Below are 16,727 nucleotides of genomic sequence, written 5' to 3'. Positions count from 1 at the left end.
AGGACAGCAGAGCTATGGCTCTGCCTGCGTCGCCTTTGCGACCGAAGAGGAGGCCCTTAAGGCTATTAGAGGAAAGCTCTATATCCTAGGGGAGAGCCTAAGAGCAGAGAAGCTACGAGTTATCAATAACTCAAAGCAGTGCTCAAAATGCCAAGGATTTGGCCACCTCGAGGCTAGGTGCGCGAGAGTAGCCTGTCAGATGTGCAGCGAGGCTCACCACACCAGCCTACATAAATGCAAGTCCTGCCCTACTAAAGGCAAAGCCTGCGTACACACTATTTTTAAGTGTGTCAACTGTAGCAAACCTCACGCAGCTAATAGCCACGAATGTGATATCCTACAAGCTAGGATAGCTAGGACTACCTCTTCTAACTAGAATGTTAAAAGTCCTACAAATAAATGTTAATAGAAATAGTCCAACTACTGAGAGCGCGCTAGATCTAGCTATTAAAGCAGACGCCAAAATCATTGTAGTGCAGGAGCCTTGGCTACCTAAGGGATCCTCGTACGCAAACACTAGATCTACCGCTCACCAGAACTTTACTCAGATACTACCTACCCCTAAGGATACCTCCTTAAGGCCTAGAGTACTGTTCTATATTAGAAAGGACCTAGAAGTAGAGGTTAATCCCTTTATTAGCGACGATAACGACTTTCTAGCTATCAAAGTACTAGCCTCTACTTCTAGCCTCTATATCTATAACATTTATAACGAAAAAAGCCTTCAAGAAGGGCTAAATAAGACGACGATCCAGAGGCGCCTCCTGCAGGAGACCCTACAGCCTCAGTCAATTATCCTAGGAGACTTCAACACCCACCATCCTAGGTGGAGCCTAGAGGAGCGCAGCCCTAGCACACAAGCAGAGGAGCTAGTAGAGTGGATAGATACTCAAGATCTCACTCTACTAAATACTCCAGGGGCAGGCACTTTCTTGAGATCTCATATGCGGCAAGAAAGCGTATTAGACCTTACTTTTGCAACCAGCAATACAGCTGCCAATATCCAGGACTGGCAGACTATACCTGAAGTAGGTTCTGACCACCACGCTATTCTATTTAGTATCTATACTACTAGCCAGCTACCTAGCCAGCCAGCTAGCCTGCCAAAACAGTATAATACGAAACGAACGGACTGGACGACTTTCAAGGAGACGCTAGGACAGGAGATCAAAGCCCTAGATCTAGAGAAGCGCCTATCAACACTACCTCTTTGCTCGAACTACACCTCAAGAAAGCTTATTCTAGGACAAAATATCCCGCTAGAAACTAAGCTAGACGAGCTAGGCCAGGATCTTACGAGAGCTATACAGAAAGCGCTAGAAAAGTCAACTCCACTAGTTAACCAAAAGCCAAAGACGAAGCCCTGGTGGACTAGCGAACTAGATAGCCGTAAGCGACACCTAAGTAGAGCCTATAGAGCCTACAAGAAGGAGGCAGCAAAGGAAAATAATAGCTCCCTCTACCAGTGGAAAAGAGAGTATCTACGTACGAAAAATAGATATTTAAAAGCTATTCGACGAGCTAAACAGAGCCACTGGGAGGCTTTCCTCCAAAAAGACTCGCCAAAGGAGATCTTTAAAGCCCTAGCATACACAAAAGATAATCTTAGTACTCGAATACCTACTATCAAAGGTAAGGAGTCGTTTACTGAAAAGTGTAAGGCTTTTAGAGAGGATCTCTTTCCTCCGCCTCCTACGACAGCTACCCCCTCCTTCCACACTTACAGGGGAGACGGCAGGTGGACCTGGCCTGCCCTAACAGAGGACGAACTCCACTTTGCCTGCTGCAAGGTGAAGGCTACATCACCAGGGCCTGATCTGATCAGCCAGGAGGTGATCCGAAAGGTCTACTTAGCGCAGCCAGAAGCTCTATTTAGGATATACTCTACTCTCTTCAACCTAGGCTACCACCCAAGGTGCTGGAGAAAAGCAAAGGGAGTCATCTTAAAAAAGACAAGCAAGCCTGACTACTCAATCCCTAAGGCTTATAGGGTGATCTCACTCCTAAACTGTCTAGGTAAAGTACTAGAAAGGCTAGTAGCTAGGAGACTAGGCGCACTAGCGGAAACAACAGATCTACTCCACCCCTCTCAACTAGGAGGAAGACTGAAGAAATCCGCTATCGACGCTGCGCTACTCTTCTACAACAATATACAACAGCAGAAAAGAAAGCAAAAGATTACTACTACTATCTTTCTTGATATTAAAGGAGCCTTCGACCACGTCTCAAAAAACAAGCTACTAGAAGCAATGAAAGATCAAGGCCTACCCTGCTGTCTACTAGCCTGGACAAAGTCCTTCTTCGAAGATAGGGTCCTACAGTTATCCTTTGATGGACAAACAGAGAAGCCAAAGGAGATCGCAACAGGTACCCCTCAAGGAAGCCCAGCCTCGCCTATCCTATTCCTAATCTACTCAAAACCGCTGTTTGAATCGATTCAGAATAGCCAGAGCACTTACTCCTCCTCCTATATAGACGACCTCCAGATCTCGATATCATCTACGTCAGTAAGGAAAAATATCAAGCTACTAGAAAAGGAGATTCAGAATCTCTTTAGACTAGCAGAGGAGCTAGCCATCCAATTCGACAGCTCAAAGACTGAACTAGTAAACTGGACAAGATCGAGAAAAGATCAAAGTAGAGTGCTTACTCTACCAAATCAGGAAATAGTAAAGTCTAAAGAACTCGTAAGATGGCTGGGCGTCTACTTTGATAGTAGCCTGAAGTTCAAGCACCACAGCCTCATCAGAATCCAGCAGGCTAGTGCAGCCTTCTACCGCCTTAACAGACTAGCAAACTCAAACAAAGGCCTCTCGCCTAGAGCAGTACGACAGCTCTACCTAGCCTGCGTTACTAGCGTAGCTGACTATGGCTGTCAAATCTTCTGGAAGGAGCAGCAGGCAGCACTTAACCAGAGGCAGAAGCTACAGAATCAAGCCTGTAGGAAGATCCTAGGCTCCTTTAGAACCTCGCCAGCTATACCCAGCGAGGTAGAAGCAGCGCTATCTCCTCCTAGAATTAGGCTAAATAACGCCCTACGACAATACGCCTTTAGAGCAAGAAAGCTAGCTCCTAGCCACCCTATTAATATTGCTATTACTAGTAATCAGGGGAAGCAGCTAGAGCGTATTACTAGATCTATCTCAACAGCTCTATCGGACGACAGTGAGAAGATTCAGCACTACGCCTCCTTGCCCTGGAGCTCTACAATGCCCTACAAGATCAATATATCTAAGAAGTCAAAGGAAATCGAAGCAAAGCACCATAAGGAGCGACCAGAAGACAAATACCTTCTATCCATCTACTCAGACGCCTCAGCTACAAAGGAAGGCAAGGGAATAGGAGTAGGAGTAGCTTTCTACCAAGGAGCTAGTCTCATAGCTCATGAGAAGGTTAACATAGGATACAACCAGCTAGTCTACAACGGAGAACTAGAGGGCATTACCCTAGGCCTAGAGAAAGCTGTCGATCTAGTAGACGACTACCTAGAAGTCAGAGTATATGCAGACAATCAGGCTGCAATATTCAGACTACAGACTGCTTCTGATAAGCCAGGACAAGAATGGCAACTTAGATGTAGTAAGGCAGCAAAGAAGCTACAAGAAAAAGGCATTTTACCTACTATACAGTGGGTACCAGGACACCAAGGCGTGATAGGAAACGAGAAAGCAGACGCGCTAGCAAAGGAGGCGACAAAGCTAGATCCTAGCTCTAGCAGGACAAGTCTAGCTATAATAGGCTCACGAATAAAGCAGCTAGGCGAGCGAGAGTGGCTTAGCTACCTAGGACAATATAGGAGAAAAGCTATTGCTCTAAATCCAACTACTTACGCCGCAAGGTATAAGTGGAAAACTAGGAAGCAGATTGCCACTCCTCCTACTAGCAGAGAAGCCTCTAGCGCTTTCTTTCAGCTCAAGCTAGGACACTGCTATCTAAGAGATTTCCTCTTCAAGCGAGGCAAAGTAGACTCTAAGGTTTGCCCCTGTAACTATAGAGCTACGCAAGACGCTGCACATATCCTCCTTAACTGCGCGCTGTACAAGGAGGCTAGGACGAAGATGCAGGAGGCTAGCAAGGACCCTCTATCGCTAGCCTTTCTCCTAAACACGAGCATAGGCATACAGGCTACAATTACCTTTATTGAAGAAACGAAGGCTGCAACACAAGCCTGGTACGAAGGAAACCTTGAGAACTAGGGCTACACCTATACTAGGTGCCTCTGCCCTACACCTACCCTACATAACACCTCTACCCGCAAGACCCCCCTCTACCTCCCTCTATAATAGGCTACGAGCCTCACCTCGATTTAGATAAACCCCTCCCCCACCAACACTAAATTGATAGAACTACGTAGATACTTGTAGGCCTAGCCTGCACGTCTTATATAGCCTACCGGCTGACACAGGACGCTAAACTAAAATAATAATAATAATAATAATAATAACTAAGAGAGTAAAGTTTATACCTATAGAAGAAATAATTATAGTAGAAGAGTGTATATATAAGGTCTATAAGGCACTAGTATTAAAGTATAGAATATCTAATAAATCTATTATAAATAAAGATAAGCTATTTATATTCTTATACTAAATAATATCTTAAGTAAAATTAGGTATAAAGAAGAAGCTTTTAATTAACTTCTACTTAGAAATAAATAGCTAGATAGAATAAATAAATAAGATATTAGAGTAGTATCTATAGATATATATTAATAAGTTATAGAATAACTATATTAAGTACTTACTAGTAGTATAACTAGCTTATAATAGTATAAAATCTATAATAATAAGGTATGTAGTTACTATACTATATAAACTATAGATATAAGCTAGTAGCTTATAAAGATCTAAAGAATATTAAAAGTATTACTAATAGTATAAATAGAAAAGTACTCCTTTTATAAGAATTATATAAAGAACTAAGTAAGTATATTACTTAGAGAAACTTTATAATATCTAAATTAGAAAATAGACTAAGAATTAAAAGACTAACCTTTTAGAAAAAGGATAAAGTTTTCTTATTAAGATAGAACTTAAAAACTAAAAGACTATATAAGAAACTAGATAATTTCTAAGTAGAACTATATAAAATTCTAGAGAAAATAGAGCTAGTAAACTATAAACTATAGATACTACTAAGTATAAAAGTCTACTCTATATTTTATAAAAAACTTTTAGAACTTATACCCTAAGACGTTAAACTAGTAGAAGATATTAAACTTAAGAATAATAAGTATATAGTTAAAGTAGTTAAGGACTTATAGAAGATAAGTTATTAGTAAAATTACTTAGTTAAGTAATAAGGATAGCTAAATAGCTAGAATAATTAGAAACTAGAAGAAAATTTAATAAACTATAGAAAATTAATATAAGTATATTATAGATAGTATCTAGAAAAGAAAGGACTAAGTTCTCTAGAGAAAGAAAGTAATTAAAAGATAAAAAATTAGAAGAGTTAACCTATAACTAGCCTAGATTAGTTAATAGTCTAGATAGTAATAGTTTAATAGAAAGAAGGTCTATACTAGAAGTAGAGCTTCGCTTAGCCTACTCTTTCGCTTAATCTTATAGACTTAGGATAGCGTAATTATAGTTAGCGTATAACTACTTAAGAGCCTTAGTCTTAGTAACCTCTAACTAAAGGCGCGTAACCTTAGCTTTAGTATATAGAAGAGCTAACTACTTTTAGCACTTATTAACTTAATATTAAGAGTATAGCTCGAGTAGAAGTAATATAAGACTTCCAGTGTTAAGCTTCTTATTAGTTAGTTTTCGCAGATAGAGTGGCAGGGTGTAATATTGGACGTAACGTGCAAGTAGAATAACTCTCTATATTGTACTTGTACTTAAAACTTAAGTTGAACACATCAAGCTATAAGGGCTTAATGCCTATGCTATATACTAGAGCTTCATGCAATATGCTTAGTTGCTCAGTAGTGCCAAGACATACTAATCACTAAGCAGGTCACGTGACTGCGGCACGGTTGCGCAGGATTGCAGCGTGGTGCATCCTTTAGATCCTTAAAACTAATTACTAGTAAGCAGTTTTCTCTATTGCTAATTATAGATCGTAACACCATCCTCCCTCTTTATTAGTTCGTCCTTAAACCTGTGTCCTAGGGTGCGTGGTGGCGTCTTAGTGTTGTTGGTTATATGGGGTCGCGTGGCACGCTATAACTAAGCGGCCCCTTCGTTATAAGCGTCAGCGCCCTACCTTGTTTTTATTATGCCTAAATATCTATCTTTATTAAGTACCGTCTATTATTAGAACCTTACTAACTTTATTAAATCCTTTAGAGAAATTATAGTGTAGAAGTATTCGTCGTGCGTAAAGAATAACTAAGTATATAAGGTATACGTTCGTTCTAGAAAATGTAGCAAATATCTCTATCGTAGACAACAGTGTAATATTCGTGTTACTAAGTCTAAGTTCAAGCGTCTAGCTGCTAAGAAGGAGAAGTTAGAGAGTTATATTAAAGAGAGTCGTAATGCGTAAGATACGGCTATAAGGCTTCATAAGAAGGCTCTAGAAGAGTTGCGCACTTATTATACTTAAGAGTAGAGGTTGCGGCTATAAATAGATTTATTAGAGAGGCATGCTAAAGAGGCGATTACTATAGAAAGTTGAGAGCTAGAAGAGTTAGAGCGGGAAGGCGTGTTAGAGTTTAATAAGTTTAATCTATTAATTAACTTATCTCCTAGTACTTAGGGTGCCTTCGTGGATTTACCTCTAGATTACTAGAAGCCTCTTAAGTTAAGCTTAGTTGTTTCTAGTTTAGGTAGTAATGCGCCCGTCTCTAATAGTTAAGGTGTGTAGTATGATTTTCTTTAGTATATATTGTGTTTTATTTATTGTTTTATTATCTTAACCGTTTGCTCTAGTCTCTAGGGCGAGTGGTTAAGGTCCTATTCTCTTCTTTTTTATAGTTAGTTTAAATCCTACTGTTGTCGTTAGTATTTTTAGAGTTTTTATTTACAGTTAGATAGGTTAGATTCTAGTTCCTATATGTTCTCACTATTAGGGTATCCTAACTATTTAACTAGGTATTTAGTTTTATTTCCTTTTGTTTAGTGTAAGACGATTCTTTTAACTTTAAATTCGTCTTCCTCTTTAGATTTATAATAGAATGTTTTTTTATAGTAGCGTTTTAGGGTCTACTAGTTCTAATAGTCATATATAGAATCATAGGTGTATCTTCGCGTCAGCTAGTAAGTTAAGTATATAAGTAACTAGTCCGTTTTATTTAGAAATTAAAAATAGTCTAACTTTAACGTGGTCTAGTCCTTTGCTTAGACGTTAAGTGCGAAGGTTTTTTATAAGTAGGTATACTTTATCCCCCTTTTTTAGCTAAGGTGCTATTTTTCTTTTCTTATTCTAATAGGAGATGCTTTAGCGTTAAGCCTATTTAAGTAACTCTCGTAGTTCTTTATAAATTTTCTTAAGTTATTTAGCTATTACGATAGCTACTTCTATTTTTAAACTTAGATATATTCTAGTAAAGAGATTTAGATATCATCTATAGTTAGCGAAAAACGGTGTTTTACCTATTACTTCTAATATTTTATTATTATATGCTATTTGTGCTATAGGTAGTAGTTGTACCTAATTGTCTTGCTAATAATTAGCGTAAATCCTAAGATATATCTTTATTATTTAATTTATTCGTTCTGTTTGTCTATTAGTTTATAGATAGTAAGCTATTAATAGCTTTCTCTTAGTTCTAATTGCTACAAGTAGCGTTGTTCAAAAGTTAGATGTAAATAGTTTATCTCTATCGCTAATAATTAACTTTAGTATTCTATAATGTCGAATAATCCAGTCGTGGATAATGTGTGCTAAGTCTACTACTATATAGTTATTCCTGAATAGTATATATTCTGCTTGCTTTGTAAAGCAATCTACTATAATAAGTATCGCGTTATAGGTAACCTTGGTTGTTAGATCCTTTAAAGCTAGTAATCCTGTGACAAAATCTATAGAGATGTCTACCTACGGTTCTTATAGTAGTTCTAAAGCTTGCATCTCTCCGTATAGTATATGTGTGCTGTGCTTGTTTCTCTGGCATTCTGCGCATTTAGCGATATATACTATAACCTTGTCTTTTATACTCTTAAACTAGTAGTTGCGTTAAATAAGTTCTATTATTCTAGTAATTTCTGGATATCTGTGTATAGGATCGTTGTGATGTTCTTTAATAATAGTTTATTATATTTCTTTAGGTACGTTATTCCTGATTTTTATAATAATACTAAGTTCGTGTGCGGGTCCTAGTGTCCCGTCTTTATTAGTTCTAAGTATGGGTCTGTCGACTATTGTCTTAGTTCCTATAATGTCGTGTTGTTGGCTAAGAGCGTCGGCTCTTTTATTTTCTTTTCCTAGTGTGTAGACAATCTTAAACTTATATTATCCTAGTAGTTTAGCCTATCTAGTTTGTCTTTAGTTAAGTACCTTCGTTGTTGTGAAGTGTACTAGGTTCTTGTAATCTATATAGATTGTAAGTTCTAAGTAGCTTTTTACGTATACTCTCTAGTGCTATAAATATACTATAATAGCTAGTAGTTCTTTATCGTGTATGTTGTATCGTTCTTCTAGTTCTAAGAACTTTCTTAAATAGTATACTACTAGGTGCCATTTATCGTCGATGAATATGCTAGCACAGCCTCTTAGGGCTAGGTCTGATGCGTCCGTTTTAATCTTTATTAGTATGCCTAGGGTAAATATCTTAAAGCATAGTAGTGTAATATATACTGTTTTAAGCTTATTAAAGGCTTTGTCTGCTTCCTTACTCTATATAAATAGCGTGTCTTTGCGCGTAAGTCGTGTTATTAGTATTACGATCTTTAAGAAGTTCTAAATAAATTGCTAGTTAAAGTTTATAAATTCTAAGAATAATTGGATCTCTATAACTATAGTTAGTGTCGGCTAGTCCTTAATAACTTAAATCTTCTCTTCGCTTATCTATACTTTGTTGACTCCTACTATGTAGCCTAAGAAGTCGACCTTAGTCTTATAGAATTTATACTTCTTTAGCTTAAGTTTAAGGCTGTGTTCGCTTAGCGCCTTAAGTACTATCTTTATATGTCTTATGTAATCCTTCTTATCTTCTAAATAGATAAGGATGTTGTCTAGGTAGGTAATAATAAATATGTCTAGGTATAGCCTAAGTACGTCGTTAATAAGTTCCTAGAACGTTACTAGGGCGTTTGTAAGCCTAAATAGTATAACTATATACTTATAATATCTATATCAAGTTCTAAATACTATTTTCTATTCTTTACCTTTCTTTATTCTAATAAGGTAGTATCTATCTTAGAGATCTAGCGCCGTAAAGATCTTCGCACGAGATAATTAATCTCTAAGCTCTGTAATATTCAGTAGTAGGTATTAATTCTTTACTATAATGTTATTAAGTCGCCGATAATTAATATATAGTCGATCCGTACTATCCTTCTTTAGTACAAACATAATTAGATATCCTGCTAGTGACTTCAATAGTCGTATATATCCCTTAGCTAGACTCTTATCAATGTACTCTCTTAGTACCTTAAGCTCTCTTTTTAATAGTTAATATATAGGCCCGAAAGTTGGTGTCTTTCCTTCCTATAGGACTATCTTATAGTCCTAGGGTTTATGCTCTAGTAACGCTATTTCGTCTACTACTTCCTAAAATAGATGTTTATATTCCTTATATTGTTTAGAGAACTCTAGAGTTACGCTATTCTTCTTTCCTCTCGCTTCGTAATCTATTAGCCTAGTTTTAGTATCTATAGAGTGTGGCTTCCTATCCTAAAAACTACCTTTTAAGTACGCTCTCTTCTTAGCGTTATTACACTACTTAGTAATGTTACTTTTATCTACTATTAAACTCTACTAATGCGTAGGCTGGCTTGCGGGTGCGTTCGTTCCGCAGCACTTAAATTAAAACACCTTTAACTTCTAGTTAATCCGCAGGTTATATTTCCTAAGCTATAAGAGTCCTAAAATAATATTATAGGTAGCTAGTCTAATAACGTCTAGGTTAATCTCCTCTATATACTCCTAGATGCTAAGTGTTACTTATCTAACCTTATATGTAATCTTATTTTCGTTTAGCATTAGCTCGCTATTAGCTACGTGTAGTGGGTATAGCTATTGTTTCTATTGTACCTTAAGTCTAGCTTAGGCTACTACGTGCGCTAAAATATAGTTTACCTATAATCCTAAATCTACTAGTGCTTATATCTATATTCCGTTAAGCTTCGTCTTAAGCTTTATTAATCCTAGGGGTTCTAGTACGTTAATTTCCCTAGAGGGGCCTTATTACCCTATCGTTGGCCTAAAAAAGACTCTTCTTATTAATATCTATAGTAGTCTTTTGCTACTATATACTTCTCGCATTCGCTGCTAAGGTATATATACTATTAGTCTTCCCTATATTCTATTGAGGGGCTGTCTAGGTACTGTACTTTATATGCTATCTATATTTATATAATATCCTAGGGGTCTTCTCATTCTAGAAAGTGTATTCTTTCTCGCTTGTCCTATAGGTGTCTTAGGTAGCTGTTGTTCTTACATTCGTACTATAGCTATTTACACTTAGGTATACCTTTAGTGTGCTATAGGCTCTATTTAGCTCCTCTCTTATCTAAGTAGTGAGTTGGGTAGTAGTTATGCGTACACGCAGTCTATAATATACTCGCGTGGTTCCTATTCCTTGCGTCGTACTAGTACTATATAGGTTTATAGGAGTTATTCCGTCCTTGCGTCTTCTATACTTAGGTTACCCCTTAGGGCGTAAGTCCCTATTCTAACTTCTTAATATTAGCTGTAATATACGCGTACGTTGGCAATCGTTAGGTAGTCTTAATCTTATAGTAGTTAATATCTAATTATAGGTGCTATAGCGTGTTGTATTTATTAAGTAGTGTCTTGTTATTATTGTAGACCTCGTTAGGTCGTCTAAGTAGTGTAGATAGTGCGTTAATCTATTTATCTACTTCTACTAGGTTATTTCTTAAATAGGTCTCGAGTAAGTCTGGTATCGCGCTATCTTGCCTCTTTACGTAGAGTATTGATAGTCTATTCTCTTTCTAGAATTGTACTATCTTCTTGTATTTAGACGTAAGGGGTTGTTCTTCCTCGTCTAGCGTCTTGTATTCCTCGTTGCTAACTAGTTTAACTTTAGATATATCTTTGGACGTAGTTAGGGTTAGGTTGTCTAATCTACTAATAACTTTTGTATTATTTGGGTGATATTTAATCTCTAGTCGAGTAATAACGTTCTATAATTTATTATTATCTAGCTCCAACTTGTAGTGTAGGACGTTAAGCTATCGTTTAACCTTATTTTTACTTTAATAGTTGCGTACTATATAGCCTTCCTTACCGCATGCGTAGCAGTTAATCTTCTTCTTATTATTCTTATCCTTCTTATAGTAAGGCTTGCTAGGTCCCTTTCCTTGATTAATGTTATTAAGGTGTATAGGTTTATATCTATTAGTTGCGTATATACTAGGTGTCCTAGGCTAATAGCTCCTTTGTCGCCCTTAGTTGGGCTGTGAACGTTGGTAGTGCTATTGTTAAGGCCGATCGTTCTTATTGTTGTAGTTACGCGTTCCCTAGTTAAATAGTTGTTCTTCTAATGCGAGCTTATATAGCTTATTGTTAAGTTAAATAGCTTCTGCTATAAGTTCGTTAAGGGTGGTGACGTTGGCTCTACTTCTTATAAGTTCTTTACGCACTATTAGCTTAAGGCCTTGTTAGTACATGCGCATAAGAGCGTTGTTGTCCTATTTAATGTTCATTGCGTACTACTAAAACTAAGTCGTGTAATTAGCGGTAGACCTGGTTTAGCGTAAGATCTAAATCTTTTATTCTACGATTAGGGATTCCTTAAAGGGTGAAAAGTTTTATCGCATCTTAGCTTTAAAAGCATCCTAGTCTTCGACTAGGTTAGCATTCTTATTGTCGTTAATAGAGTCGTCTATGTATCGTTTGATAATAGGGTTGGACTATTTCTCTGCGTTATCTCTATAGTAACTAGTAGCTAAGACGACTTTATCTTTTTCGTTAATCTTGTTGCTGGCTAAGTAGAAGTAACGGTTGACCTAGAGGAGCTAGGCTTTAAGTTTATTACGGTTGCTATGGTAAAGGTCAGGCTTGTAGGCGTTAGCTGTAGTTCCTCCGGTCTAGGAAGCGGCTAGGGTGTCTATTGCAATATCGCTTATTGTGAGGGTGTTTAAAGTGTTAAGAGTATAGCTTGAGTAGAAGTAATATAAGACTTCTAGTGTTAAGCTTCTTGTTGGTTGGTTTTCGCAGATAGAGCGGCAGGGTGCAATATTGGACGTAACGTGCAAGTAGAATAACTCTCTATATTGTACTTGTACTTAAAACTTAAGTTAAACACATCGAGCTATAAGGGCTCAATGCCTATGCTATATACTAGAGCTTCATGCAATATGCTCAGTTGCTTAGTAGTGCTAAGACATACTGATCACTGAGCAGGTTACGTGACTGCGGCACGGTTGCGTAGGATTGCGGCGTGGTGCATCCTTCGGATCCTCGAAACTAATTACTAGTAAGTAGTTTTCTCTGTTGCTAATCATGGATCGTAACACTTAAACCTTTTTCTATTCTTCTTTAGAAATAAATAAACTATACTTAGCTTTTATAGAAATATAACTAGTGTAATAGCTAGTTATAGTATCTATAAAGTAATAAAGGTTCTTCCTCTTATAACGCTTATAATAAAAGATTATTTTATTCCCTTTCTATTAAACGCGGTTAGTATAAGCCTAATACTATTTAGTAGAATTCTAGGGACGGATATAATAAGTAGAAGAGACCTTAGGTATAGTTAAGAAGGCTAGAGTTAGAAAGGAATAGTTATAATAGTCTAAGGCCTACTAACCTTATATATAGCTAATACTTTAACACGTAGTATAGAAAAATAATAACTTAGAGTATTAAGATAATAGCCTTAAAGAGAGAGGTAATATTATAAGTAATAACTATTAGAATATTGCTACTTAGGTAGCGAAAGTAGCTGCTTGTTCTACTAGTAGCTTAGAGGTAGAGGTCTCTACCTTCTACTTATCTAGTAATAGACTTAGAGGTAGCTTATTAAAGATTCTAGTAAAAAGAGATAAATAAGAGATAAAAAGATATTGCTAGGGGAGAGAGAATAGTTAAATTGTCTTCCTAAGGTAGTCTGTAGGATTCGCTCTACTCTTCTCTACTCTCTATCTACTAACTCTTCTACTACTTATATATTTATTATCTTAGATTCTAAAAGAGTCTTCTTAGTAGTAGCTTGCGTAATCTATAGCGTAATAGATAGATATTACTAGATAATAGTATAATAGCTTCTAGTAATAGATTAATTAATAAGTTTTAGTTGAAGATTAAGTACTTGTTCTATTGGAGATCAGCTGGTGAGCTTATATCTCCAACAATAACTAGAAGAATTCACTCCTTAGGTATAATAATAGAAAGTTAGAAAACTACTTAAGATTCTAATAGGAAGGATGATTATTATAGGGCGAGATTATATAACTTAGTATCCTACTAAGATATAACCTTTATAAGGCTACTAAGAATAGAGAGACTAATATTCTTCTAAACCTTCTACTAAGAAGAGAGGATAGAGAGAATAAGACTAGAAGTAATAAGAATATAAGAATAGATAGATTTTATTATTTACTCTTAATATAGTTAACTTAAATTATACTTTTTTATTAGTTACTTAACTTTATAAGATTAATACTTATTAGTCTATTAAATATAAGTTAGAAATTATTAACCTATTATTACTTTCTATCTAAGTACGCCTACTCTACTATATCGCTAGATAAATACCTTACAGCGCTCTTCACACCATCTTACTCGCCCTAACCTAAATTAAGTTTAAAGAAGTATTAGTACTAAACCCCATATAACACTTAGTAGGTCGCGCTACTAAGGTTATAGTGTTTATGTAGATAGGTTTCAAGATAGCAAAGTAGAACGTAAGTGCGATGTAATCGATATATAATAAGCTTATATTTAGGTAAGTAGTTAATTAAAGAGTTAAGTAGATTAGTATAGGTAGAATCTATAGTAAAAGAATATATAATATTATTTACTAAACTAGAGGGAACGTGTATAGAAGAAGAGAGTATAGAAGAGCGAACGTGTTACGCGTACGCGTGTAGTTACGCATATACATATAAAACAAAGTAAAGAGATTAGATTAAGAAAGGTGCTAAGATAAACCTATTAGTAGGGCTAAGAGGAGAATAGGAGAGATAAGAGAGGGTAACAGTTGCCCTTCTTCAAAACTCCCTCTATAGCTACCTTTACCAAGGACAATAGTATATTAGCCTAAGAAGTTAGTTAAGATAAGAGAGGTATAAGGGGGGTGCATAGAAAACTTTACTAAGTACCCCCAACTAGTGCCCCTAGATTGTCTTCTAGTGCTTATCTACTATAGTAGTGTTCTTTCACGTTAGTTATAGCAATTTATTAAGAACCGCTCGTGCCTAGCGCAACTCTAACTTAGGGTAAACTAAGGGTAAAGCCCTAAGCGCAACTAGCAGCGCAACCCTAGTAAGTTAGCACGGGCTATGTCCACGAACACCAACTCTCTCCCCTATGCTATCTAATGATTTACGCTACATAGATCGTACGATAATAAAACGTAGTGCATTAGACGCGCGCGAGTCTCCTACATCTAAGGTAGAAGTTGCATCTATTTTAAACATCGTTCGGACGGTATTTACTACTACGAACTAGTAGGTAGATAGGCAGCGGTAAGACGCGCTATCCGACTATAATTCCCTTTCGACTATAATTCCGTGTGGCATATTGTGTAGGTCTAAGAAGAGGGTAGCCATATAAAATGCTAGTCTTAGCATTAATCTAGTATTAAAATTATTAAGAGGTTTTAGGTAGCTAACAGACGTAAAGTCGCGTAACTAGAGAAAATCCTTATTCTGCGCACGGGCCACAATTTTCCCGATATCCACGGGATAATGGATATCCTACATCCATTAGTGTTAGTAATGGTTGCGAAAAAGTAGGAGTTATGTACTTTGCCGATGCAATATCCTCTTAAGGAGAATATAGATATGATAAGTTGAACACGTAAATGAGTCTAGCTGCACCAATCCCTCCGGTAGAACCCGGCATGCTTTAATCCAATGCAGAATATCTCCACTTCTTTTACGGTCCGACGCGGTCCGACGCGGTCCAACGCGGTCCGATAATAATCTAGCATTCTCTAGGTCTCGTTGCGTATCGGGGCGTAACATTTATGCCGATGACTATGTTTTCTAGTAGGGATAATGATTCGATCTGTGCCCCTAGCAGACTTTAATCTGGTTCTAGCTGAGGTCCGACCGACTTGATTATGAAGCCAGATTCTACTCCCACATTTCAACTAGCTATGTTTATATCATATTCTTGTTGTTTAATGACGAGGTTCGAATACAACAGATCTAAGATTCTATCTATCACATCGTCTACCTTCGAATATTTCTAATGTACAAACTTCTCGGCACTCAGAGGATTCACTAGATGCGATCCACGTCAGTTGAACAAGAGCCTATGATAGAGAAAGAGTTATATTCTGAAGAACACCTAACCAAATACATATCGCTTAAAAACCATATCGTATATTAGACAAGAGTAATTCTTATAATTTGCACAGCAATTCTGCTTATGTGTCTTAGATATTTATTTTCTTCCATTCGCTTGAACAATTATTCGTATGGGACTTATAAAACAGGATTTATAACTAAAAAGCTATATTAGTATAAACTAACTCTAATTCCAAATCTTATTCTAACTAACCCTAGTACCAAAAGAGATCGTCAAAATCGAACAGTTACAATATACTAGTGGTATCGAGTTTACAGATAACGGGTTACCTCAACTAGTTTATTCTCCAGGAGAGGTCCTCTATGTTGGAGAGCTAAGCCCTGCAATCGATAAGGCGTGGGATGAATTAATTAAGGGGCGGTACTTCTCTATTTCAGAGAATAAAGCTAAAGAACTATGGGGGGAAAAGTATAAGGACTATCGAGACAGAATCGACGGAGGATTTACAGGCGGGTAAGTTTTTATAGGTGTTAGTATTTTCTAATATAGGATAACGAAGTTAGATTTGATGTATTTCATATACTACACTATCTAGTAAGTACTTCTTACAATGCAATTCTAACTACTAAAGACATTATAGAATCATATCCGTATGGCACTACACCCAGATTACTATAATCTAGATAGTTTGCACGGACTGGTTCACCAGCGTAAGTATGTCTTACTATGCTTAATATCCTATTAACTAAGTTCAGTTCACTGTATTGATCATATTCGTCAATCGCTTCAATATTCGGCAAGTATAACTATATCCCCAACGAGATTTCGACCATCTATTAGGCATAACTACGTTGAGTCTAAGCAGCTTCAGACCTGTCAAAATTTTGGAAGCATACGTCAGTTTGCTTGGGAGCGGTATAACGGCACACTAGCAGTGCCGCGGAAGGACGGTGGGGACTAGGTAGAAGATAATCAATCGAATCTCAGGAAGATAATTAGGGCCTATTTAGTTTCGCAAAGAGTAATCTCAACCACAATGCTCGGACCCAATAGTTCATTCCAAAGAATTCAAGGAATCGCACACCCCAAGGGCATCACTTAGGTATGTGTCGCAGCCGAGGCAGGGCTGCAGAAGCAATAACTTCAGCTTAACTGAAGCAACAAGATAC

At 36.9% G+C, this 16,727-nt stretch overlaps 1 protein-coding gene across 1 annotated transcript; it reads left to right on the top strand.

Moving 5' to 3' along the window:
- Positions 1-15,158: 15,158 nt before the first annotated feature.
- On the top strand, positions 15,159-16,519 carry PSV08DRAFT_174252 (uncharacterized protein; the record flags this gene model as incomplete). The annotated part of the gene is made up of 5 exons (XM_014216977.1): positions 15,159-15,195; positions 15,816-16,071; positions 16,122-16,152; positions 16,199-16,268; positions 16,314-16,519. 5 exons carry the CDS (start codon positions 15,159-15,161, stop codon positions 16,517-16,519), a joined length of 600 nt encoding a protein of 199 aa, XP_014072452.1.
- Positions 16,520-16,727: the final 208 nt, after the last annotated feature.

Source organism: Bipolaris maydis (genome assembly GCF_028858645.1).
Source record: "Bipolaris maydis strain C4 unplaced genomic scaffold PSV08scaffold_3, whole genome shotgun sequence".
Lineage (NCBI taxonomy): Eukaryota > Fungi > Ascomycota > Dothideomycetes > Pleosporales > Pleosporaceae > Bipolaris > Bipolaris maydis.
Note: the sequence above shows the minus strand (reverse complement) of the source record. Positions and strands in the feature narration are given on the sequence as shown.